This window comes from Phocoena sinus, chromosome 5 (genome assembly GCF_008692025.1).
Source record: "Phocoena sinus isolate mPhoSin1 chromosome 5, mPhoSin1.pri, whole genome shotgun sequence".
NCBI classification, from domain to species: Eukaryota; Metazoa; Chordata; class Mammalia; order Artiodactyla; family Phocoenidae; genus Phocoena; species Phocoena sinus.
The window spans coordinates 119,821,214-119,845,970 of NC_045767.1; the positions used below are offsets into that span (position 1 = coordinate 119,821,214).

The 24,757-nt window shown below is 38.4% G+C and overlaps 1 protein-coding gene across 5 annotated transcripts in view; it reads right to left on the reverse strand.

Moving 5' to 3' along the window:
* Positions 1 to 24,757, reverse strand: part of NFKB1 (nuclear factor kappa B subunit 1) — a 122,536-nt gene that overhangs the window by 79,922 nt on the left and 17,857 nt on the right. For 2 of the 5 annotated variants that reach the window (XM_032632648.1, XM_032632650.1), the window contains exons 2-4: positions 14,391 to 14,466; positions 10,155 to 10,195; positions 5,835 to 5,933 (exon numbers count right to left, since the gene is read on the reverse strand). In XM_032632648.1, coding sequence (XP_032488539.1) covers positions 5,835 to 5,933; positions 10,155 to 10,195; positions 14,391 to 14,466 — 216 coding nt within the window. Of the gene's footprint in view, positions 1 to 5,834; positions 5,934 to 10,154; positions 10,196 to 14,390; positions 14,467 to 18,918; positions 18,965 to 24,757 lie in introns of all 5 variants that reach the window. The other 3 variants (XM_032632652.1, XM_032632651.1, XM_032632649.1) reach the window with 3 other exon arrangements.

Here is a 24,757-nt window from a genome sequence, read left to right on the forward strand (position 1 = left end):
TTAAGAAAGAAAAAAAGCAACCCAATTGTGGGGGGTAGGGACAATAAAAAAGCTGTTGTTGACCCAAACATTTCAACACATACCTTCTGTTCAATATAAAACACTAAGGAAAGAAAACATATGTGTGAATCAGCTTTCAGAAAACATCTAATTAAAAATAGTTACACTACATCAGCTGTGTTTCAAGTTGTAGTCCATTGCATTTGGTATTTATAACTAAAGAGAAAATAAGAATACCAACTGGTCAGCTATTTGTATTTTAGAGTCAAGGTCACTGACAGCTTTCTGGTTGGCATGGAGTGGGCCATGTGGGAGAATGTCACAGCAGCTGAGGTTGCGTGCTTTCTGGCCACTCTGGAAGAGAATCGGTGAGGGTTTCTGAAGCCGCATGGGGCTGTTCCTCTTGGGCACCTTTCCACCTCTGTGAAGAGGAAGGTAGTTTGGCTAATACAAAAATCTCATGATTAACTTTCGGGAAAGAGGGAAATGAGCCTTCCCTGGCACTCCTCACTGAGTCAAAAACAGGCAGGGACAAGCTTCGCCTCGAGGAAGGTACTTGTGCTTTTCTGCCAGCCTCTCCCATTAGGAGATCCACGATGAAATTAGAACTGAGGAAACTTTAAAGGGAAACTTTGTAGGACAGTATAATAGATTATTAAATGCTGAACAACAGGAAAGCTTTTCTTTAAAAAGGGCAAGATGTAAGAATTAGGCTGCATATTTACCTTCCCTAGATTTTTGAATATTATTATTTTTTCCTGTAGGAGTCAGAATAAACTCTACATTAGGAATGAAGAAATTTTATCTAGATGATAAAAAGGAATCAATAGAATCAAAGTGAATACTAATCTTCAAGTGTTTTAGCCCAATTTTAACTCTTATTTGCCCTGAAAAAAAGCCATCATGTATAATAGAAAATTTGAGTTGAAACCAGTAAAAATTAATGTTCTTGAAAATGCTGGTATTCATGGAATCATACTTGTATAGTAAAAATATTAAATATATCAGAGATTGAAAATTCAGAGCAGTGGTTTACCTATGAAGAAGAAGAAAAAAGTGAACAATGGGTGTGGGGCTTTAGTTGTATCTTTTATTTTAGAAAGAGATCAGAAGCAAATACGGTAAAATGCTGATACAGTTGGCCCTCTGTATCCTCAGGTTCCACATCAGTGATTCAACCAACCACAGGTGGAAAATATATTTTTTCAATTCCAGAAAGTTCCAAAAAGTAAAACTTAAATTTGCTGTGCACCGGCAACTATTTATATGGCACTTACATTGTACTAGGTGTTAAAAGTAATCTGGAGATGAGTTAAAGTATACAGAAGGGTTGTGCAAAGGTTATATGCAAAGACTGCCCCATTTTATACAAGGGACTTGAGCATCCATGAATTTTGGTATCTGCGGGGATCTCAGAAACAATCCCCCAGGATACTGAGGGATGACTGTACCTGTTAAATCAGGTGGTGGTATATGGTGGTCTTTACGTCAATTTTTAAATGTCCCGTACACATGAAATATTTTATAATTAAAACAATTTTTTAAAAAGAATGTGAAGACTTCCACGGCAAGACCCGTGAAAGCTAATGGATTCTTTGACATGAAAGAAACATGCAGAACACCAGATGGTTCAACAGTCCTAATTCTAGAAATAATCTCAATATTGTAAGTGTGTCTAAGCCTAGCATACATCCAGCTTATCACAAATAGGGTATTAAGCATAGGACAAAACTCCAGTAGCAAAAGGAGAACTGGGGTAGGCTCTTAGAGTTGGTTTTAAAATGATTTAACTTGAGGTATCACATTTGGACAATCAGCACGAGAGAAACCCAAGCAGGGTTATATGTTTACAAGCTCTATAAAGCCCAGCTAGAGGTCTGCAGCCCCCAAACCACAGGCAGCCCCTACAGCTTTGGGGCTGGCCCTCAACACTTTGCTGCTGCCTGTGTGTGACCAAGCGCATGCTGAACCACTAGCCTTCCAGGGGCCGCTCCGGGGTGCGTGGTGCGCTCTCCCAGAGGCAGGATGAGAAGAGAATGAGTGAGGCCGGAGGAGGGAGAGGAGGGTAAGAGGAGGGTAAGAGGCTGTAGGTGAGGAAAAGACAGAGCCTGGAACATTTCACTCTTAAGCCTGAACAAATGTCCTTTAATAAATACGGAGCATACGTAAATTTCAGAAATATCATTTCCTTCCAGTAAATGTAAATGCTCTCCCTCTGAAGTTCCTGTGGAAATGGAATTCGGTGAGAGCGTGGGGCACTGGCTATTACACCTCCCTCTGCTGTAAGGGGGAACAAGGACCACTCCATAGATGCCTCCGTTGCTCACACCCAGTGGCTATGCAGGTTTACAGCCTTGACTGAATCCATCTCCACTTTCACTTTCTCTTCTGTAACAGTTTATAACGGAGAACCAACAGAACTCCTATGTTAACTTTCAGGTATGCAGTTATCATAGAATATGGAATGTTTAGGATATGTTTTTTCTTCCCTTTTCTATCTTTCTCCTTAATATCCAGGCACACTAACTCAGAGAGTCTATAAGAAATTATAGAGTCGCCATGATCATCAACTCGAAAATAAGTATCTAATAATCAGGAAAAGTACACACGTTTGCAAAATAATATACTCAGGCAATTCTATATAACCTATGCACTACAGCTTTATATAGCAGAAAAGTATGCAAAGGAGAAAGGTTAAGGTTGATTAGACACTGCACCTAGATCAGTGGTTCTCGAGCAGGGCGCCAGGACATATGGGAATGTCTGGAGACACATTTTGGTTGTCACAACTGTAAGGATGCTACTGCATCTAGTGGGTATAAGTTAGGGATGCTGCTAAGTATCCTACAATGAACTGGAAAACCCTCCAAAGTATAAAGTTTTCTCACCCAAATCCCTGGCTAGTTGTATCTATCCCACCGCTTGTCTTGCAGCCTCACAAGTAGCGTGTGCTTACTGAACTACTGCCAGATACATGTACAGTTGTGAAGATCCTCCTGGTAAAGATACACACTGAGACCAATTCCTTCCTCTGCCTAAATTTTACAGGCAAGAGACATTTAAAAATTCATTTGTAAACCAAAAGGTCACCCTCAACTATCCTCTGTGAAAAACACTATATATTAAAAGTGATATTGGGGGCTTCCCTGGTGGTGCAGTGGTTGAGGGTCCGCCTGCCGATGCAGGGGACACGGGTTCGTGCCTTGGTCCGGGAAGATCCCACATGCCGCGGAGCGGCTGGGCCCATGGGCCATGGCCGCTGAGCCTGCACGTCCGGTGCCTGTGCTCCGCAACGGGAGAGGCCACAACAGTGAGAGGCCCGCGTACCGCAAAAAAAAAAAAAAAAAAAGTGATATTGGAAGAGCTCTGGGAAAACTGCCTCATGATTGACTCTTTCCCTCCTCCCCATCCTTCTGATTAAGAGCTTCAAAGATAAATAAAATTACTTCCTTTAATCATTACAAAGAGCAGAGTCATTTAAACTCTGAGTGAATGATGACAGGCTAAGAGAACAATGACAGTTTGTAATAGACTCTCTAAACTATTCTTCATTTTCTTACAACTGGATTAAATGCTTAATAAATATATGTTGAATTAGTGAATAAAAATATAATTGGGTGAAACAGTGAAGCTGTAGCTGAAGTTCAATAACAACTAATCTTACACATTTACATTTTGACTTCCTTTATTATTAGTTGTTTATGTATCTAGATTTCCCACTAAGTATTAAACGCCTTGATACAGAAACTATGATTTGAGAAGAACATCTCATGTCCATTAGGTTGTTTTATTTCTATTTTGTAAACCACTACACGAGAAGGATGTATGAAGACTGAGCATAAATGGATACATAGTTTTTTTATTCGGTAACAAATTTATAACAAAGCTAATGTCATGTAGTTTCTGGTATCAAGAACTGTCACTTAGCCACAGAAGACTGGAGCAATAGGAGTAAGCAGTTCTTGAAAATACTGTAATTTATATTTTTTTGTACAGAGACAGTCTAGAAAAAAACTCCCAGTTTTTCTCTTAATGCTAATTCTTCAGTAATTATAATCAGTGTCAATGCAGATAACATGTATCTTTCAATTATCCTTATTACAAGTACACATGTATAGACACATACAATATTTATATACAGGACACACAGACACAGGTGTTAAAAAGATAAGTGCTGGATCTGACTCCCTAGTATCTGAGTACCCTTTACCCCTGAGCTCCTCTCCCATGTTGTCCAGAGTTGTAATTCTCTGCACCTTATCTCACCATTGTCCTCCCGTGTCCTGTCCCCTGGGTCCCGGCCCCCAGCACCCCAAATGCACACGTTCCATATAAGAGTTCAATAAGCAAGAGCCTGCTGTAGGATGATGAGCCATGGGTCCTTTGAGGACAGCAAGGCTCCTCTCTAAGAACCTCAGTTTCCTCACAGGCTTTACACTTTCTACCTAACAGGGTTGTTTGAGGATAGAAGACATAATGTACGTAAAGCACTTCGCAGATCTTTGGTGCTTAATAAATACTAATTCCCTTGTTTTATTGCTGCTCCTCTTTCCTCATTCAGATTCTAAAGGACTTGAGACCATAAGACTGTGGCTAAACACATCATATTTACCCTGCCTAATGACCCTTAACAGGAAAAACATCTTTCATTCCACAGGAGAGCTCGGACAGGAGACTTAAAATGCTAATACAATTGGTAGGACCAATACTACATAATATTCTCAAGAGGTAAAGAATCACAGGATTTTGTTTTAGATCAGGGATAAGAAAATAGAAAGGGCTGGACCTAGAAGTGGGATATGAGGAGAGGGAGGGTATAAAATGCAAGGCTGAAAACCAAAGACAAATTTCCTTGACATCACGATTTTACTAGAGGTCTGTCTTGCTGCCCTTCACCTACTCACAACACCAAACCAATAAGAAGACTGAGGCCAAAAGAATGTTATATCCTAAGGGGCACTCACACCTTAGTGGGAACTGAGTTGATAACCTTTGCCAAAGCCTTGAATCACTGAACAAATGAAAATGTTTATAAATTATGAAATTGCAATTATGGACTGGTTTATCTGCAAAACTGATAGCAATCAGTCTATGAAACAAGACATCACATTATGAAAATAAAAAACTCAAATTACCTCAGTGGAAGATATTCCCAATTAAATAAAAAGAGAGAAAAAGAACCTGAAGGTATAGAAAAGGCTCGGCCAAGCCCACCACAGCATGTCATGAAGTACTACATTCCAAGCACCACCACATGTGGACGCGCAGTTGCTCAAGCAGCGGCCCTATGGTATTGCCAGGCTCTCTGTGGACCACTTAGATACGTTTTCTCGTTCAATCTCTAGAGACTTTATGAAGTAGAGACCATTAACATGTCTGCATTTTGCACATTCAGGTACTGAGGTTTAGTAGTGTTGGATAACCCAGGCAAAGGCACAGAGTCTGGATCTGAATTCATGAACTGAAGTTTTGTTTTTCAACTGAGGTTTGTTTTTCACTAAAACTCCAAAGAGCTGAAATCAAGCATTCTCTCAAAGACTTATTACAGTTTTAGGAAGTATACAACTAAAAAACCCTTTAAGATTATCAAGAAATAATAAAAGTTCTGTTAGTTAATGTTGAGACAATTTGTACTAAATGGAAATATTAACAGAGTTTTAAAATCTGTCACCTCTATTGCTAAGAGACACTTCTGTTTAAATATTATACTAACCACGTGAACACTCCAGCTTAGGCACAGAGGCAAATGGTAGTTACATTTAAAGGGTTCCTTTCTTTTGCTCCTAGGACACCAAATCTTCCAGAATTCACATGGAAAGGTACCACGAACTTACTTTGACCTGAGGATAGGACTTCTTGTTCTTTTCACTAGATGCACCAGGGAGTCCGCCATGGGAGGGGCCTTCACACACATAACGGAAACGAAATCCTCTCTGCAAAGGTAAACACAAGGTGAACAAGTTTGAGAAATACTTACGAAAAATTACAGGGACAAAGTTATACAAATTTCAAATGCTTGGTGTATTAAAGGAAAAACATAAACTGTGAAAGACTGTAGATGAGAACCACTTTTCCCATAACCTTATTACAAACATTGACGGTAACTGATATTTGTGCACTGAGCTGTGGCTTAAAAGCCAGGTCCCTGGCCCTGTGGAACCTCTCCTGCTGTGCTATGTGGACAGTAACCTGCTGCAGAGTTTAAGCCTTAGACTCGACGTGCTACAGCTTGTTTGCATCAGCTTCCTCATCTCGAATTGCTGCTGCCAAGCTCTGAAATTGGCCATATGACTCAAAGTTAAGCTTCTCTGACTCTTGAAGGAATTCCTTTATCGACTCCGATGACAGCTGGTCCAGGAGGGCATACAGAAATGTCTTGTTAAATATATCGCATCAGCGTTGTAGAACACACCCTACGCTAGACCTCACATCTGGTCAGCAACTCTCAACAGCTCAGAAGAGAAGAGTTTTAAGATTATCGCTATTATCAGCTCCAGCTGGCCATGTTAACTGACTTGAATAAATCCAAAATTAGATAGTCCCTTTAACTCAAGAATTTTATAGACATAGCAAATCGATTAAGAATTAGCTAGAAGCCTTTACTATGTGGGCTGATAAACACCTAAGTTCTATGTTTTTTTATCTATACAAAAAAGGTTAGACTAGACCATACTCAAGATCTATTCCAGTTCTAACATTTTATGACTTGCAAAGCTAACAATTATAACTGTGCATATTTGTATACGAAGAATAAAACAAGAGCACTTATGAGAATGGCTCTCATCATCATATTAAAGGAGCTTTCAACATTTTCCCTGAAAGACTCAACTTTATAACGATGTCAAACAATTTGTGGTAGTGTTAGTAGTTTTAATTATACAGTCACTTGACCAGATGGTTTTCCTATTTTCAAATTCACCCTTCAGTGAAAAGAATATGTTAATACACTTTAAGGAACATCCTCACCTTTCATTTATGTTATTGTGGGGTTGACTTCATATAAACACTACTGGATCCCTAGGCATCAGAAGCTTCGAACACCCACTACTTGGTGGTGAGGGCTTTCTCCCTTGCACACTGGACAGTGGAGCCCAGCAAACACGAAGGTTTGACAGCTTTGAGCTCACGGACCAATGTAAAATTTCTGCCCTCCTTAGATTGCACTGCATTTCACTATGCCTCACAGGGTCTTGAAAAGCAGTCTGAGAGGTCCAGGTACCCTGAACTAATTAAAGCACCTGAAATTGTTTCTAAATTCTGTGAGAATTTTCTAATTTTCAAAGAGGATCAGTCTAAAGCATATTTAATGGGACAAATAAGGCCTGAAGTAAATTCCTTAGTCGGGGAAACTGCTTCAAGTCACACATGGGTCTGGTGTGTATGATCAACTCATCAAAGTGGCACCTAAAACAACTCTTGCAAATGGCTCCTCAGGAGATCCCAAACCTAAACACCTGGGAAGCTTTTTGAGGTTAGTCATTTGGAGACAATTATACTCTGTTTTGCTTCTCACAAAATTCAAACTAAAAAAAAAATTACAAATTCAGACCTATACCTTTTATAGACAAAGGCTGTTGACTTTTTTTTTTTTTTTCCGGTACGCGGGCCTCTTACTGTTGTGGCCTCTCCCGTTGCGGAGCACAGGCTCCAGACACGCAGGCTCAGCGGCCATGGCTCACGGGCCCAGCCGCTCCGCGGCATGTGGGATCCTCCCGGACCGGGGCACGAACCCGTGTCCCCTGCACCGGCAGGCGGACTCTCAACCACTGCGCCACCAGGGAAGCCCAAGTTGACTTATTTTTAATAATTAAGTGAAATTTCTAAAAGCATGAAAAAGCAACCCCGTGTGTAACAGCCTCCAGAATTGACTAGCCATAAAATAGGGATTTACCTGACTGCTAATCAATTTAAATACAAGTTTAGTTTTTAAATAATATTAGATAATTAGCACTTAATAATATGCAACAGAACTGGATACGCTTAAAGATTAGTAGTCTATGCTGTGACTCATCTCTGTCAGAGCTGGGGAAAATTGTGGCAGAGACTCCAAAGACAAAGGAACATTTTTCTAGATTTTATTTTTTAAACTTAATAAATTAATTCATTATCTTTAATCACAAAATTCCTTCAGGACAATTGGAAAAATAAGTACTTATACATCTACTTTTCTATCTTACTGGAAGTGGTTTCAAATAGAATATGAGTAAAGAGACATGTCTTAATAGCTTGCTTATCATTTAAAAAGCAACAGACATTATTCATGGTTGGATAAGAGTATTAAACTTCCATGCAAAGGAATTTCTAACCTGAGGATAGAAATTTATTACTGTTTTTTTTTTTTAAGGAAGCTAGGATGTCTTCAAATGCATAGTCTGGATGCATTTCAGATTCTAAATTTTTGAGATTAAAGGTTTGCCAATCCACAGCCATTCATCTCAGTAACTCCATTTGCTTAAAATGAGTCATCAACCTCAAAGGCAAGGCTATAACCATCCGGTCAGAAAGTCTGACTTAAATACAATCTTCTTACTTTCACTGGAGTCAGACATCAAAATATTATCAGTTTGGTAAGCAAACACACTGATTTACTCAGATAAGCCGTTACACATCCACAAATAGCGAATTAAATTTTGAATTGTGGACCTACGTAACCCACCCTTCAAATAAATCATAAGTATCAATTTTTCCTTGTGACTACTGGACCCGTAGTAAGAAACTGCATTTAAAAATTCTTATTGTAGTGCTATGCTTATGAAAATGGATATTTGAAAAACACATTTTACCTAGTATGCAAATAAAGTTTAGTTGATTTCTCAGTTTCACAGACTCAGAAAATTTTCCAGGAGGCCAGACTACTGCCTAGAATGTTAAGGGATAACCTTCCATTGGGAGGGTCTTTGAGAGAGTCAGTGGCCTCCTGTGGGAACTCACCACTATGGAATTGGACACGGAGGTAAAACAAAGTCATGTCAGCAGCCTGTGGGGTCAGGGTGTGCCACCTGCAAGCGACTAAAACAACAGCCTCAAGTCTCACATGGCATTCCTGTCCCCACACCAAAAATGTTAACCCAAGTTCAACCTCATAAGGATAGTCTATTCGGTCATAGTTAAGATATTTACATCCTTTACATCTTGACCAAAATCCAAATACATATATAAGGCCACGATTAGAGTAACCATAACCATGCTTTATTTAAGTTCTTGACCTAGTTAGCATTTGTTAAGTGTTACACTTACTTGCCTGAGCTACTAAAAACATTTAGGAAAGGTATTGGATGATATAACTCAAGAGAGCAGGTACACTCATCCTCAGTCTCACAAAGATGTGCTAATAAGCACATCCATTTGGAGATTTACCGACTTTGTCCTCATTTTGCAGAAGACTATACCATTATTTCCATCCCTCAGTGACTGAAATCTCCTACAGGCAAATATTAGAGATCCTCTTCCCTCCTCTTTGATAGCACTGGTCCCATACAATTTCTAATAACTATTCACCCATGAGGGCATGGTGAGGAGGCCACTTCAAGCCAGGTATCCTCTATAGAATCTAGTAGTAAGAGGAAGAGCCTGATAAAATAAAATGCTCCTCTCCTGACTCCAAAGAGACTGAGTCCAAAGCTACCACCAGAGAGAACTCAACCGTCCATTCTAATACTTTCTCTACACCCTACTGGTACCTTTAGTATCTTAGGTTACATGTTTCAAAGACAGAACAGAGAAGGCTGGAGCTCCAAAGGAAGGAGGAAGGCTAAGAAGTACTGCATGTGCAGGGACATGTTGATGGACGTAACTCAGCGTACATGAACTGCATGCATGTGTATTCCCTTATAAATGAAAATGAGTGGAGATAACCTATGCCTCTCCTAGGAGTGGCTGGTAAGCAAAGTTAGTAGAGATCGTGGGATATCAAGGATCTCTAATTAAGTTTTATAGAACTACATACTAAGGCTCAGGACAGTGTGAAGAATGACTAAGAGAAATGTAAAGTGGATGAATAAAGTTGTCACATAATTTGTCAGGTTGTTGATCTTCTAGATAAGGTACTTCCTTTGTAAAATTCATTTATTATTTTATTTGGTGCTTGAGATGTTAATATTAGACTTATGGATCTAACAATTAAAGAGAAAGTCCCACCCCTTTCATCTTCTTACCTGTTTAGGTTGCTCTAATATTTGAAGGTATGGGCCATCTGCTAAAAACAAAACAACAAACAGAAACCAAAAGAAACTGTGAGGCTTCTCAAATTTGGTAAAAAGAAAAATATATACATATAAAAGAAGTAAAAAAACTGAAATTATGTTTTTAAATATAGGCTTCAAATAAATGTTTTAGCTAAAATTCCACAAGGATATATCTTCCTTGTTCAAATATATCCTTATTTTAACAACAGTTTTACACCGTTAGAGAGAACCACACTATATAAACGTCTCGTTGAATGGTGATGGCGCATTGCACAACCCAACAAAAGGCATGATGTCTGGCAAGGATTAAGGCGTCAACAGCCTTCACAATCATGTCCACTAACAAAGCATTTTTTAAATGACACAAATACCAGTTAAAAGCAGCAACCACTGCCTGGGCACTATGAAATTTTCTTTTGCCGTCATATCATTAAACACTGATTTCCATTCTTCAAAGAGAATGTGCTTAATGTGAAATTACAAGAGACTGAGCTAGTGCCTACAAGTGAAACACACAGATAATGATCTCAGGCTATCTGCTTTTCCTTACACTAAGTTTTTGGTTCCTTTCCAATACTCAGAATCCATAAGTACTGCCCTCATTCCTTAACTGGCTAGCTTGTTCCTCCTCCCTCCCAAATTTAATTTGGTCTCTCAGACATGGTAGATTCTTATTAACTCATAGCTTCTGATGTTTGTATACAACTTTTGAATACTGTGCTCTCACATAAACTCTGTTCTAAAACAAGCATTTTATAAAATTCTGAAAATAATTTAGATAGGTGCATACCAATTAATTGTTATAAAAACAAAGAATACTAGAAGCTTAATCCATAGCCTGACTATACCTGAGTTTGGAAACTCAAAGGAAAATCAGAAGCTCTGACAGTATAAATTCAAATTTGTTCAATATGATAAAGTCCCTAAGCTTCCCAGCTGGTTTTTATGTCAACAGTAAAATAATCCATAGCTCTGCAATACATAAAGGCTCATGGTGTTTCTCACTTGTTTGAATGTAAATTAAAATGGTACTAAAAAAATTCTAGAATGCTTTGGTGTCCATTTCAACCTTCACTGTCTCTAGGCCAGAAGTTCAAGACTTATTTTAGATAAGTATATTTATTAAGAAAGCTAAACTTTCAGGTTGAAATTAAAAATAAACTTTAACTTGAGAGAGGATTTATTTTTACCTTTTCAGTATTATGATCAGTCAGGATAAGGCTAGAAAACTGTAGGAAACTAAGGTATAATTATTTCCTGTTATTATTCAAGAAATTTACAAGGAAGTCAGTTGAAAAATGACTGAATTTGAACTGAAACATACACAAGAAAAAAGGGTAGGGACTGACCAATGTAGTATAATTTAGGTAAATTATCTTCTCTTGTCTGTATGAAATTAATTCCTGGATGTATTTAACTACTTTTAGAAAAGAAACTGTTAGACTTTTAAAATTCCAAAAAATGGCTAGAATTTAATTTCTGATAAGGAGATAAAACTGATTAGAAAAGGAAATATTTTCACACTGCTAATATAAAGCCTGTACAACAATATAATAAATCTATTCATTAACATTCCCTCTAGAAAGCTAAGTGAACTTATGAAGAAGAGAAGTCTTTAAGAAAGCAACATTTGACAGCAAGGTCCAACTGTATATGAATAGCACAGGGAACTATATTCAATATCCTGTGATAAACCATAATGGAAAAGAATATAAAAAAATGTATACATGTGTGTAACTGAATCACTTTGCTGTACAGCAGAAATTAACACAACACTGTAAATCAACAATACTTCAGTTAAAAAAAAAGAAGGCAACATTTGGATGCCATGGAAGATATAGAGGAGTTGGAACACATTTACATCAAACTTCAAGTCTCTCACTTCTTATTAACTCTTCTAAAAATACTTGAAGTTTTGCTATTATTTTTGCTGTATGATTTAATTTCCTTTAAATATGTGAAATTTTAAGGTTTGGGAATTTTATTAGTGAAATGGGGCCATTTTTTCTCTTTCAGGGAACACACTCAAACATTAAATCAACTAGAAAATTAGATTTGATATGCATATATTTGTTTTAATGCCAATTTTCCTTGGCCGCATTTCTATGCCATGAACTGACATCCTACAGCATAATGTTATAGACCTAGCAGTCGTGCCATATCCGATAGAGTTTTCCACAAGTAGCAAAACTACTAATGGTTTTAGATTTCAAGAAATATAAAACAGTCTACATGAAAATTACAAATTAATACTGGTTTATATTACCTCTCTGTCCCTCTAAAATGTGAATAAAACATCCATACATCTTGGTTTATAAAAACTGAACTATGCCACTGCAATGCAGAGGGAAAGTATGTGACAATAAAAATGATGAGGTAATAACTGGAAAATATGATTTTGAGGTATAATTATAAAAGTTTTTCTAATGTTATGGGCTAAATAATTCCTACAACATGAAGCTCTGACTACAGAATATTTACTGCGATAGTTCTTTTGATCATCTTATTTCTATCTCCATAAACTTGATGAAATAAAAACACTAAGAAAGCATCTGCATCAGGATATTGTTTGGCACCTACAAGGCATTAAATGGAAATGTATATGCTTCCTGAGGTCAGAGCCTTTCATGTTTTCAATAAAGTATCAGTACCAAGAAAAAGACTCTGATCCTCAGAATAAGAAGTTCACAGGAAACACGGAAGCTACCATACCAAGACATTTACTTGTTCACAGGAAACTGACCTAGAGCTTATACTGGACAGCACTTGAGGAGATCTCAGGTACAGTAGCCTACAAAATATGTTTTGTGGGGTAAAGAGAGAAAGGGCTCAGTAGCACACTTCGTGAAGCTAATGAAGGTGAAGGTACAGCAGATTTACTTTTTTCCCTTCCCATGAACTTCTAGAAATAATAGACATAAAAATGCAGAAAAACATCTGATCTAAAAAATGAGAAGTGCCAGAGTAACACCACTAATTTTAAATGACGATGATACAAATTGGATAAAGTCTCCCATTGAGGACAAGCAAATCCATGGTAAATAGAATAGCTGATGCCCACTTCAGTGATCGCACAACTCTCTCTTACATACAACTTCCAAAATTGACTCACATAGCTTGTGAACATCTGTCGAGTCCCCCTGGTGAAGTGAGGAGCACATAAAAAGAGCTATCACAACAAGCTTACATAAGAATCAATAAATAAAAACAGAGACTGAGTTGACTGTTTTTAATCGGCCATATGAGATTAAACAATTTGTTGATGGGGATAATTAATAGAGTCATGTTAGGAGGAAGGATGATCCTCATGAGTTTATCCAACTGGTCAGAACATAAAGCAAAAAGCTTTTTAAAAAGATGATTCTTCTACTGAGATGACTTTTATTATTTTTGTACAATTTATGTTCCCAGTGTCTGGTATACTGGCCGGCACACAACAGGTACTCAAAAGTGTTTTTGGAATAGATCTGAGGAGTTGAGACTGCCTCATGTTTGCCTGGGACAAAGGAAACAGGAGTTATAAAGACACCAGAGATAACAAGATTGGGTGAAAGGGAAAATCCTACATGGAGTAAAGAAATTCCTTTTGAGCTGTGCTAGCAGATATCAGCAACAACTGTCAGTTATACAATGGGTAACTGGGGTCAAACATGTTTGTGCAAACACAGTCCAAAAAAGTATACTGAAAGATTGTTGTGTTTTTTTTTATAAATTTATTTTTTATTTATATTATTTTTATTTTTGGCTGCATTGGGTCTTCGTTGCTACATGCAGGCCTTCTCTAGTTGCAGTGAGTGAGGGCTGCTCTTTGTTGCGGTGCAAGGGCTTCTCATTTCGGTGGCTTCTCTTGTTGTGGAGCACGGGCTCTAGGCGCGTGGGCTTCAGTAGCTGTGGCACACTGGCTCAGTAGTTGTGGCTCACGGGCTCCAGAACACAGGCTCAGTAGTTGTGGCGCACAGGCTTAGGAGCTCCGCGGCATGTGGGATCTTCCCGGACCAGGGCTCAAACCCGTGTCCCCTGCACTGGCAGGCAGATTCTTAACCACTGCGCCACCAGGGAAGTCCCAAAAGATTGGTTTTTAAAACATAAATAACCATTTCCTTTCCAGGTACCTCACTGACTTTCTAAAAGAATGTACAGAAAATCCTGAATTTAAAGAAAGCAAAAGCAAAATGACACGGCAACAGAGATGAGGAATTTTCTTACCTGTTGGCAGTGGCATATCTGGTGGAAATAATTCTGGATTAAATATTGTATGATTCAAAGGATCCAAATGAAACATCTATAAAAAGGAAAATTTAGATATTTCAGTCATTATTTTTCCAACATTGTATTAAAAATTTGAACTTGAAACACCTAAAACTTAACTACAGGAACAAAAACTAAAGCCAAAAACAAAAACCTGAAAACACTTCAAATCAGAATCTAAAAAATACACTCAGAAGACCTAGCTAAGTTCTCATATGTACGGAACTTTACAGGGGGCTATGTGACAAAGGGATTTCAGAAGAATGACCTAGCTGTGAAGTCCACAGAGGTAAGGACATGGTGTAGCTTGCTTACTGGTATATCTGCAGGACTCAGTGTACATTTATCAGAATGGATGCTTAAATATTTGTTGAATTTATGATTTAAAGCTTATACTCTCTTAGATATATAAGCATGAGAAGATAATCCTAGAAATCTGTATTTCTTTTATGATGATAAATAAACTCCTCCTCTAGCCATCCAACTTCAAGGCCTGAAAGAATTAGGTAGCAGCCCTAGAACAACTTACAGAAAAACTGAAAATACAACTTAGTCCAAAGAGCAAATAACTGAGCTCCCTCACTTTTTTTTCCCACCTTTATTTACCTAGCACAACACAAAATACCTGGAATTTAGTGGGTGTGGCAGGCTGAATAATGGCTCCTCCACGGACATCCACATCCCAATCCCCAGAACCTGTGAATGCTATCTCATATAGCAAAAGGGATTTCGTACATGTTATTAGGGTAAGAATATACAGATGGGGAGATTATCCTGAATTATCCAGGTAGGCCCTATAGGAGGGATGCAGGAGATCAAAGTGAACTGTAGGAGATACAACAATGGAAGCAGGAAGGTGGAATGATGGAAGGGGTCGCAAGCCAAGAAATGCAAACAGCCTCTAGAAGTTCAAAAAGGTAAGGAAAGCTTTCAAAGGAATGCAGCCCTGCCAACACCTTGATTATAGACTTCTGACCTCCAGACTGTAAGAGAATAAATTTTTTTTTTTTTTTTGTGGTACGCGGGCCTCTCACTGTTGTGGCCTCTCCTGTTGCGGAGCACAGGCTCCGGACGCGCAGGCCCAGCGGCCATGGCTCACGGGCCCAGCCGCTCCGCGGCATGTGGGATCTTCCCGGACCGGGGCACGAACCCACATCCCCTGCAGCGGCAGGAGGACACTCAACCACTGCGCCACCAGGGAAGCCCTAAATTTGTATTTTTTAAGCTACTGAACTTGTGGTAATTTGTTACAGTAGCACCAGAAAACTAATACAGTGGGCAAACAATATATTTTGATTGAATTATAATCTAACAATAAGTTACTAATAATTACTTATCCCAAGAGAAACATTTTCTTCCCACTTAGTTCACTTAGGATTTAAAATTCATATTTCTGAGTTTGGCATTTATTTCAACCTAAGTAAGTCATCTGTGGACAACACAGAAACCAAACATGTTTCATTGTTTTATGATACGCTAGTTAGTAAATATGCTGGAGCTGACATTTTTTTAAAAAACACAAATATTTTACTTCTTTCCTTTACTAGCATATTATTGGACATTCTTGGGTACCTAAGAATCTGTATGCCTAGTTAAATCAAGACTAAGAAATGCAGTGCTTAAATAAAGAAGGCTTCAGATCCAGTTGTGAGGTATGCAAATTTTCAATTGAGGAACAATAAATGTACTCCACTTCAGTGCTTCAGAGTGAAGTTCATCTACACAATTCACCATTTGCTAAAAAGGAAATAAAGGAATGAAAAAAACATGTTATTATAAAAATGGGCCCCACCTTACAGAGAGAATTCGTCAGTCTCAGAGCAGAAAAGATGACCTAGCAGAAAAAAATATTTCCTATGGTCCTGCAGGTGGCTAAAACGAGTGGTTAGAGGGCCAAAACTCTGATCTTAGGAGAGACACATGCCCCACTTCAGACAAGAAGAGGGAAGCTGTGTTGTGTGCTGCAGCTTGCACTGTGCATTAGGTCAGCGGTGGGGAGTAAATTCCAGAATACATTAAAACACTGAGGACATGCACATTTCAGGAAATATATACCATTAATCTTGAGACAAGGAAACAAACAAACTTCAAGGACCTCTCCCTTCAAAAATGGAAATATCAGAACATGCCCAACCTCTGTTGCTGATGATCACAAAAATGCCCACTTAAGAAAAGCTTTCAAAATGAATGTTTTTAGCAGGTTTTACTCTTGTGTGGCATAAAGGACCACCTCTTGCTGTTAGGATTTCCCGCGTATAGACAGGAAAGCATGGTTTAAAACTAAGCTGACCAACCCTAATGCTGGTTAGAGTTTGCCTTTAATTGTTAGAGATAGCATATTAAAAGCAAAAGGTAAAACACAGGTTTTTTATAATATGAGTAGCCAAATGTTTTTCATGCTTCAATCAAAGCAAATGGTCTTAGATTTATCCTATATCATCATTTGTACAATAAAATTCAAAAGAAGTATCTTAATGTGAAAAGCAATGCATACTCATTCTTTCTAAACCAATCAGAACATTATCAAGAGTAACGAATGCTATGTAAGTCTATTTTATTTAAAGAAGTAATACTAAATCCCTTTAAAAGTATTGAGTTGGGGCTTCCCTGGTGGCGCAGTGGTTGAGAGTCCGCCTGCCGATGCAGGGGACACGGGTCCGTGTCCCGGTCCGGGAGGATCCCACATGCCGCGGAGCGGCTGGGCCCCTGGGCCATGGTCGCTGAGCCTGCGCATCCAGAGCCTGTGCTCTGCAACGGGAGAGTCCACAACAGTGAGAGGCCCGCGTATCGTAAAAAAAAAAAAAAAAAGTATTGGGTTGGCCAAAAAGTTGGTTTGGGTTTTCCATAAGATGTTACGAAAATCCCGAACGAAATTTTTGGCCAGCCCAATATTTCGCTTTTGGTTTCTGATTCTTTGCATGCATAAATTTGGGAAATACATTTTTTAGGTGGCTAAAGTTTCAGTGTGAAATGATTACAAAATGTGGACCAGGGTGTCCTGGCACCTAGTGCTCCCTCTCTTTGTCTAACCCAGCAAATTACATCTTTCAAATCTCAGCTTACACAGACTTCTTTTGGAAAGTCTGCCTAACCCTCCTCTTCTTCCCAGGCAGCACGGAGTGGTCCTCCTGGACATTTCTGTCCCATACCGTGCAGACTACTACTACAGCACTTACCACCACGTGGAAACTATTCATGTCTCTGTCCCTCCTATTAGAATGGCAGCTGCCCGAAATGTGTCACATTTTTGTACCCCTCCTTAGCCAATGCTCTGGTACATAGTAATGCCTCAATGAACAGCTCATGAATGAATAAATATCAATATTTTAAAAACACTTAATATTTAATTACCCTAGAGTCTGAAAATTGCTTGCAAATGGTTCATTAAATATATATACATTATATAAATAAATCTCTTTCTTTCTCTCTATATAAGTATACATATATATGTATAGGGCAAAATATTACCAACCAACGAAGATTTGTTGGACTATCCAATATTTCTACAGGCTTGAAATTGAAAATTTTCAAGTACAAAGTTAGGAGGAAAAAAAAAAGGACACTGGTATCCCTTTATAATTGCAAATATAATTATAATGAACAGTTTTATATTCCCAAAGCACATTCATTGCCCACTAAGTCTTTTAAAGATCCCTGTGAGTGAAGACGGGAGGGGGGTGCTAAGTAATTCCTCAGGTTTTAAGAGCAGCCAGCACTTGGTTAAGATCTTTGAATTCTAAGTCCTTTTCACTACACCAGTCTGCCTCATTAGGTGAGTTTTCAATAAATACTTTGTCTTCTCCCCCAAAATGGTATGTTCAAGTCCTAACTCCTAATACCTCTGAATGTGACTTTACTTAAAAATAGGGTCTTTGCAGATGTAATCAAGTTAAGATGAGGTCATACTGAAGAATGGGCCCTCAATCCAATGCCTGGTACTTTTACAAGAGAATAGAGGAGGTTTGGATACAGAAACACAGAGGAGACAAAGGGAAGAAGGCCAATGTGCTGGAGTGACGAAGCTACAAGCCAAGGAATGCCAAGGACTGCCAGTAACCACCAGAAGCCAGGGGAGAACCATAGAAGAGGTTCTCCTTCAGATCTTCCAGAAGTAACTAACCCTGTCATCATCTTGATTTTGGACTTCTAGGCTCCAGAACTGAGAGAGAATATATCTCTGTTGTTTTAAGCTACTCAGTTTGTTGTAATTTGTTACAGCAGCCCTAAGAAACTAATACAAGTAGTTATCATTTGATCTGAAGCATATATAACTTTTATGCAACAATAAGTGACAGCAGGGTTTAAGTTACTCATTTTACATGACATGTCCTCTCAGACCTTACATAGAGGGACAGGAAAAACAATTTAAAAGAAATTTTTTTACCACTTTTAGAGTTTTCCTGATAGTTACTATTGTTGCCTCTGTATATTTTAAAATATGAATACATTTACAAAAAATTATTAGTGAGATTATTAAAATACTTACTTGTTCATGCCCTCCCAAATATGGGTCGTCTTCTGCCATTCTGGAGCTGTACATCAAAAGAATACAAAACTGAACTGTAAAACTGGAAGGAACCTTAAATTCCACAATGCAGGAGTAAACTGTTTTATTCCAGTAAGACGAAGTATAACCCTTTTTTAAAGACCTTAGGAGGAGGATATGGTGTAGTTCCTCTTTGGAATCTAAATCTAACAGTAGAAATATTGCGTAATCAAGGAATTACCACTCACATATAACCCACAACACTGATGTCAACCTCACAGTAGTGTCCTGGAGTTTGGTACAACTAGTCTTCATCCTCTGCATAAAAATCATGCCATTAGATTCCTTAGAGGCCATTTCTTTTTGTCACCATCTAGACTTCAAAGATTCACTTAGCTCTTTGTATAGGTTATTTTCCAACCCTTCATGAATTCTGTGATAATCCTAGAACTATCTCCCCACTTTCTACATGCCACTTGAGTTGAGAAGCACAGAGGGGGTCATATTGCTGTGAGAGGGCCTGGTCAGTGCTTTGCATAGCACAGGGCAGGACGGCTGCAGTGTGCCGTGCTCTGTCCCCTAGAGCACTCCGCTGCTGCAGGCCACTTCCTCTGTCAGAGTGGTCCAGAAACACTGTAACATTAAACATGCAAGCAAAAGGCACAAAAATAAGAGCCCTTATTATCAAGGCTACAGTCTCAGATTTACTCAACCCCAGCCAGACACTAAAACATCACAGGCCCTAGCAATCTTCTGTTACCCAGAGGCCTTGACAAAAATTAAGAGCCACATGACCAGATAAAAACAGTATCTAAAATCACATATCATTTTGGATTTACTTAAGAAATATCCTTATCATTATTTTAAATATGTATAGGACAACTTTAAATTTACTTAGATCAAAGTTTAGACATATTGCCTGAAAACATAGAAGATAAAAAAAAAAAAACAGAGCTGGAAGATTTGAAGCCAATTTTTCTCTTTCCTTTTTTCTCATGAAGTCTATAAAGCATTCAACAGCACTTGAATCTGGGCCTGTCCCAAAGTGTTAGCTGTCCACCAAAATCTGTTCTCTCCTTTTCCACAGTAATAGAGTTGTAGCTGGAAACACACTCAGCCAGAGTATACCCCACCCACACTCCTGTGGGGTTAGGGATGGTCATTAGAAGAAATGCTTGCCAGTGGAATGTCAGAATTATTTATTGTGTGCCATTTCCAGGTCTGGACTTAAGGCCCTTGACATCCTTCCTCCGTGTTTTTGTTTCTTCTCTGTCCCACTGGATTAAAACCTAGGCATGAAGACCTGGCACTTACATGATGATGAATGGCAGCTAAGACTGATGGTGATATGAGAAAGAAATCAAAGACTGTGTTCTTTAACCGAGTGTACTGTTGGGTCTCTTTGTTAGAACAGTTTAGCCCTCACTCTAATGAATATATCATTTAACATTCCAAAGTCCTCCAAAGGGGATTCCAGTTTCCAATGAAATCCTCTCCTGCTAGCGCCCTCTGTGACTGGGGAGGAGGGAAAGAGCATCGGAGGGTTCCAAGTGGAATGCAGAGTAGTGCTGAATTTCAACACAAGGGAAAAGAGCGGCTCTGAGTTCTACAGAACAAGAATGCCATGCAGATTTGCAAGAAAATATTCATCTAAAACAAGAAACTATTGATTGAAGATTTACAAACAGCTGTAGTTAAGACAAACAGCTAAAAAAAAAAAAAGGAAAACAGACCTTTTAGTGAAGAAGAATTAAATCATTAGAAATTCAAGAGTTCTTCCACTGCTGGGTGTGTGACTTTGGATATATAACTAACCCACTGTGGTCTCTGTTTCCTCATCTGCAAATGAAAGACTTTGATAAGGGATGGACCTTTGAAAGGAATAGAATTTTGTTGTGCTCGGAATATGTTAGTTAGCTAATAAATACTTATTCACAGAACAAATCACCTAAATCATAACTCTTTCTGTAAACTTGGAGTTTTATACGGACTTAAGTATATATCCATATTAAAGAATCATTAGCATAATTTTCACTTATATGAAGGATACCAGTAAATAGCGTTACACTGAAATACAGTGTTAACACTAGTTATAACATTCCATGTGAAAAATTCTTATTCTTAGAACACAGAAGCCCAAAAAGCTTCCAAGAAAAATATTAAGACCATTTTTTTTTTGCCTTTAATGTGGGTTGATCATTTGAATCCTCTCAATCTTAGCCCACAGTCTTTAAAGGCAAAGGGAGACTGCTGACGTGTTAAACTGACAGAACCTGTTCACAACCTCTATTACACTGATTTTATGTATATATTTAAACCTGTGGATGGTTTCCTGAACTTTGATTGAATGTAAGGTGGCCCTGACCCTAATTTTAAAGACTCAACTAAATCTACTTTATTAGAACTGAGGCAGGGTTATTATCATGATCACCACTGTACAGCACATCTCAATGAAGATCTCTAAATCGTAAGCACAGGACAAAACACCAAATTAAATACAGTCCTCCCTCCAATATCCTCCCCGTGATTTATGCACGAATGAGTGCCCAAAGATCATGGTTTTAAAAGCCTAACAGCAGCCCAAGAGACACTGGGTGACGGTTAAAATCTGAACTTCTACAGCTTCTGTGAGACAGAGTTCACTGTGAAGAGCTGAGGTAACACTAGGCTGAGAGTGATGTCAATGTTAATTCATGATTTAAAAATAAAATGTCAAACGAAACCAAGAATTATTTGGAAAGGATGAATCACCGTAATATTTGCATTAATTTTAAGAGCAGGTTTTATTTCAAAATTTTGAAATACCAACTAAGCCTTTGGAACTGAAGGATTAGGAAAGACCAGGGAAAGCCTCTACTGCCCCCTTGCTCCCCCAGCCCTTCCCCTCACTTTCCCTTTGCACACAGTTCTGTGCTTTTGAGGAAGGACCTTGAAACAGAACGGGAGACACTGAGTTGACTGGTGAGAAGATGGGCCTAAGCTCTGCCATCTCTCTCCCCCAACAGTGAGGCTTCCAGAAAATTTTTCACACCATGAAAATTCATACAGCTAGCTAGCAATAACTAAGATATCTCCCTGAGCGAATTGTTTGTATTTCTCACATGAAAGACATAATGTTGTAACTGGCTACGTTCTGAATATATGATGAGTTCTGCATGAAACGCCTAATGGATTATTTTCCACACATCTGTGACAATTCCACCACTGACATCAAAGGCCAGCATAAGTGGTTCTTAGTGAGGGCAGCAAAACCAAGGCCACAGGGCTGGACGATTAAGGGTAGAATTGGTGGCGCTCCCCTCCTTGTAACTGGGGAAATTTTCTAGGATCAGATATATTCACACTTTTTGACCAGGGCCCACTGTAAGAAAATATATTCTATTAGATTTCATTAAAAAAAACACTACCATTAAAATCCATTAAAATGATTTCATGAGCCACAAAAAACAGAATTTTAGGTACCATCTAGAGAATAGAGTTGGGAATCAGAGAGATCAAGTGTCTCCATTTTCAAGTTTATTTTCAGCCACAATGGACATCACTTAGGTATAATTTTAGTACCTCATCTTGGATGAAATTACAAGAAAAAGAGTGACTTATTACCATCTCTCTGGATAATAAAGAGAAAGAATATACTGGAGTTTCTTTCCCCAGAGGAATTTTTTGGAGGAAACATGCTGTAAGGTTTATGTACTACATATGTGAAACATTATATGTGTACTACGTATTAATATGAAACATTCAAATAAAGAGTGTCTATTGACTCTGCAATTCCACTTCCAGGAATTTGTACTAAAGAATTACATGAGCAAGTGTGCAAAAAAATAAGTACAAGAATATTCACTGCAGCAAAAAACTGGAAAGAGTCTAAAAGTCCTTTGATAGGAGATTGTTTAATTATAATTATGCTACATTCATACAGTTATATGTTATGTAACTGCTAAAAATAATAATTCACATCCATATATAGTAACACAGGGACTTTTACTCCCTAAGTTATAAATTTCTGTTTTAATTTTCTAACTTAATTATATAATTGGAAATATATTTTTTAATAGAAAAAAAAGAGAAAAGCAAACCCTGTCCTGAATTTAAAGTTTAACTCTGACATCTTTAACGATTAATGATATACAGTGAAGAAAACATAAAGTATGAATGAATCAAAAACTTCTAAGCACTACTGGAATCCTCTTCGTAATAAATAGAAAAAAATTTAACGTTAAAGTGGCTATTTATTTACATCTTTCTGATGATATACTGACTTAGTGATGATGAAAGAAAAGTAAAGTTAATGGTGATTTAGTTACTTTTCTCAGAAGAGCTGATTTTTTTAAGTTTTTGAAAAAGAATGAATATTTGTGTCCTACCATGTTTAGATTTGTATAAACTCATTTTCTATGTTTTTCCACTCCTCCATCCATTTTCAGCTCCCTATTTTTTTTTTTTTTTTTTTTTTTTTTTTTTGGGTACACGGGCCTCTCAGTGCTGTGGCCTCTCCCGTTGCAGAGCACAGGGTCCGGACGCACAGGCTCAGCGGCCATGGCTCACGGGCCCAGCCGCTCCGCGGCATGTGGGATCCTCCCGGACCGGGGCACGAACCCATATTCCCTGCATCGGCAGGCGGACTCCCAACCCCTGCTCACCAGGGAAGCCCTCAGCTCCCTATTTTTTGAGTTGGGTACAATATGACCAATTAACATATAGAATAGCTACCTAATGAGTACAAATGCATTGTGCTTGCAGCTGGTATAGATAAGGTCCCTGTTTACAATGGAGTACCAATCTAACAACATTCAACTATTACGGCATGCAAAGCTTACTAGCAGTTAGGGATACATAGCAAATGTTAGCCATTTTATTAGGTAGCACAGTAAACATTATGTTTATAATAAATTACGGGAATAATAGGCAGTAAGAGTGTAGGCACTCTGAGAAGAATCAAGTATTTTTCTTCCCCGTCCTACACATTTACTGATACACTGCCACATTCCCTCCCTATCCTAACCCTTATCACTGCTGAATAAAATGTTTGCATTTTGCCTCCAGGGACATTTGGCAATGTCTGGAGACATTTTCATCTGTCACAACCCGCAGGTGGTCCTACTGGCATCTAGTGCGTAGAGAACAGAAATGCTGCTAAACATCCTATAATGCACAGGATGGCCCCTCACAATAAAGAAATATCCGACCCCAAATGTCAATAGTGCCAAGGATGAGAAACCTAGTTGCATGCCACAGCGTCATGATAGTATGCTGGTTCACATGGAGAAAGAACTAAACTTTACTGACTACCTCCCATGAGTAAGGAATTAGAGATAGTGCTTCATATATTTCAGTTAATTCTCACAATATTCCTGAGAACACTGAGGTTTAGAGAGAAGAAGCCATTCGCTCAGGTTGATAAGAGTAATGCTGGCTGCTCTGACTCCACGGACTATGATTCGAATATCACTTGTCTAAGAGGCAGAATTGATTTTCCTTCTGGACTCACAACTTTATTTTAATACAGCATCTTTGCTCTAGGTCTCCTGAATGTTCAGGCTGGAGGTAGTCTACCCATAGCACAGCCTGAAAAGCAGAACAGCACTGTGACAGTACACAAAACTTAAGGGAGTCCTTCCTGAGACAATCAAATGTGAAGTTAAAAATACGAAACAATGTTAATGCAAGTGGTAGTTGCTTTTTGTTTTGTTTTGTTTTAGATGTCTCCATTGGTCAAGTTCAAAGGATAGAAAGAGAATAAAGAGATTCTCTCTGAAAGCTGCCCACAGAAAACACCACACTCACTAATGGTATGATAAAAGTACGTAGTACATATTTAAAATTAAGGTATATTGAA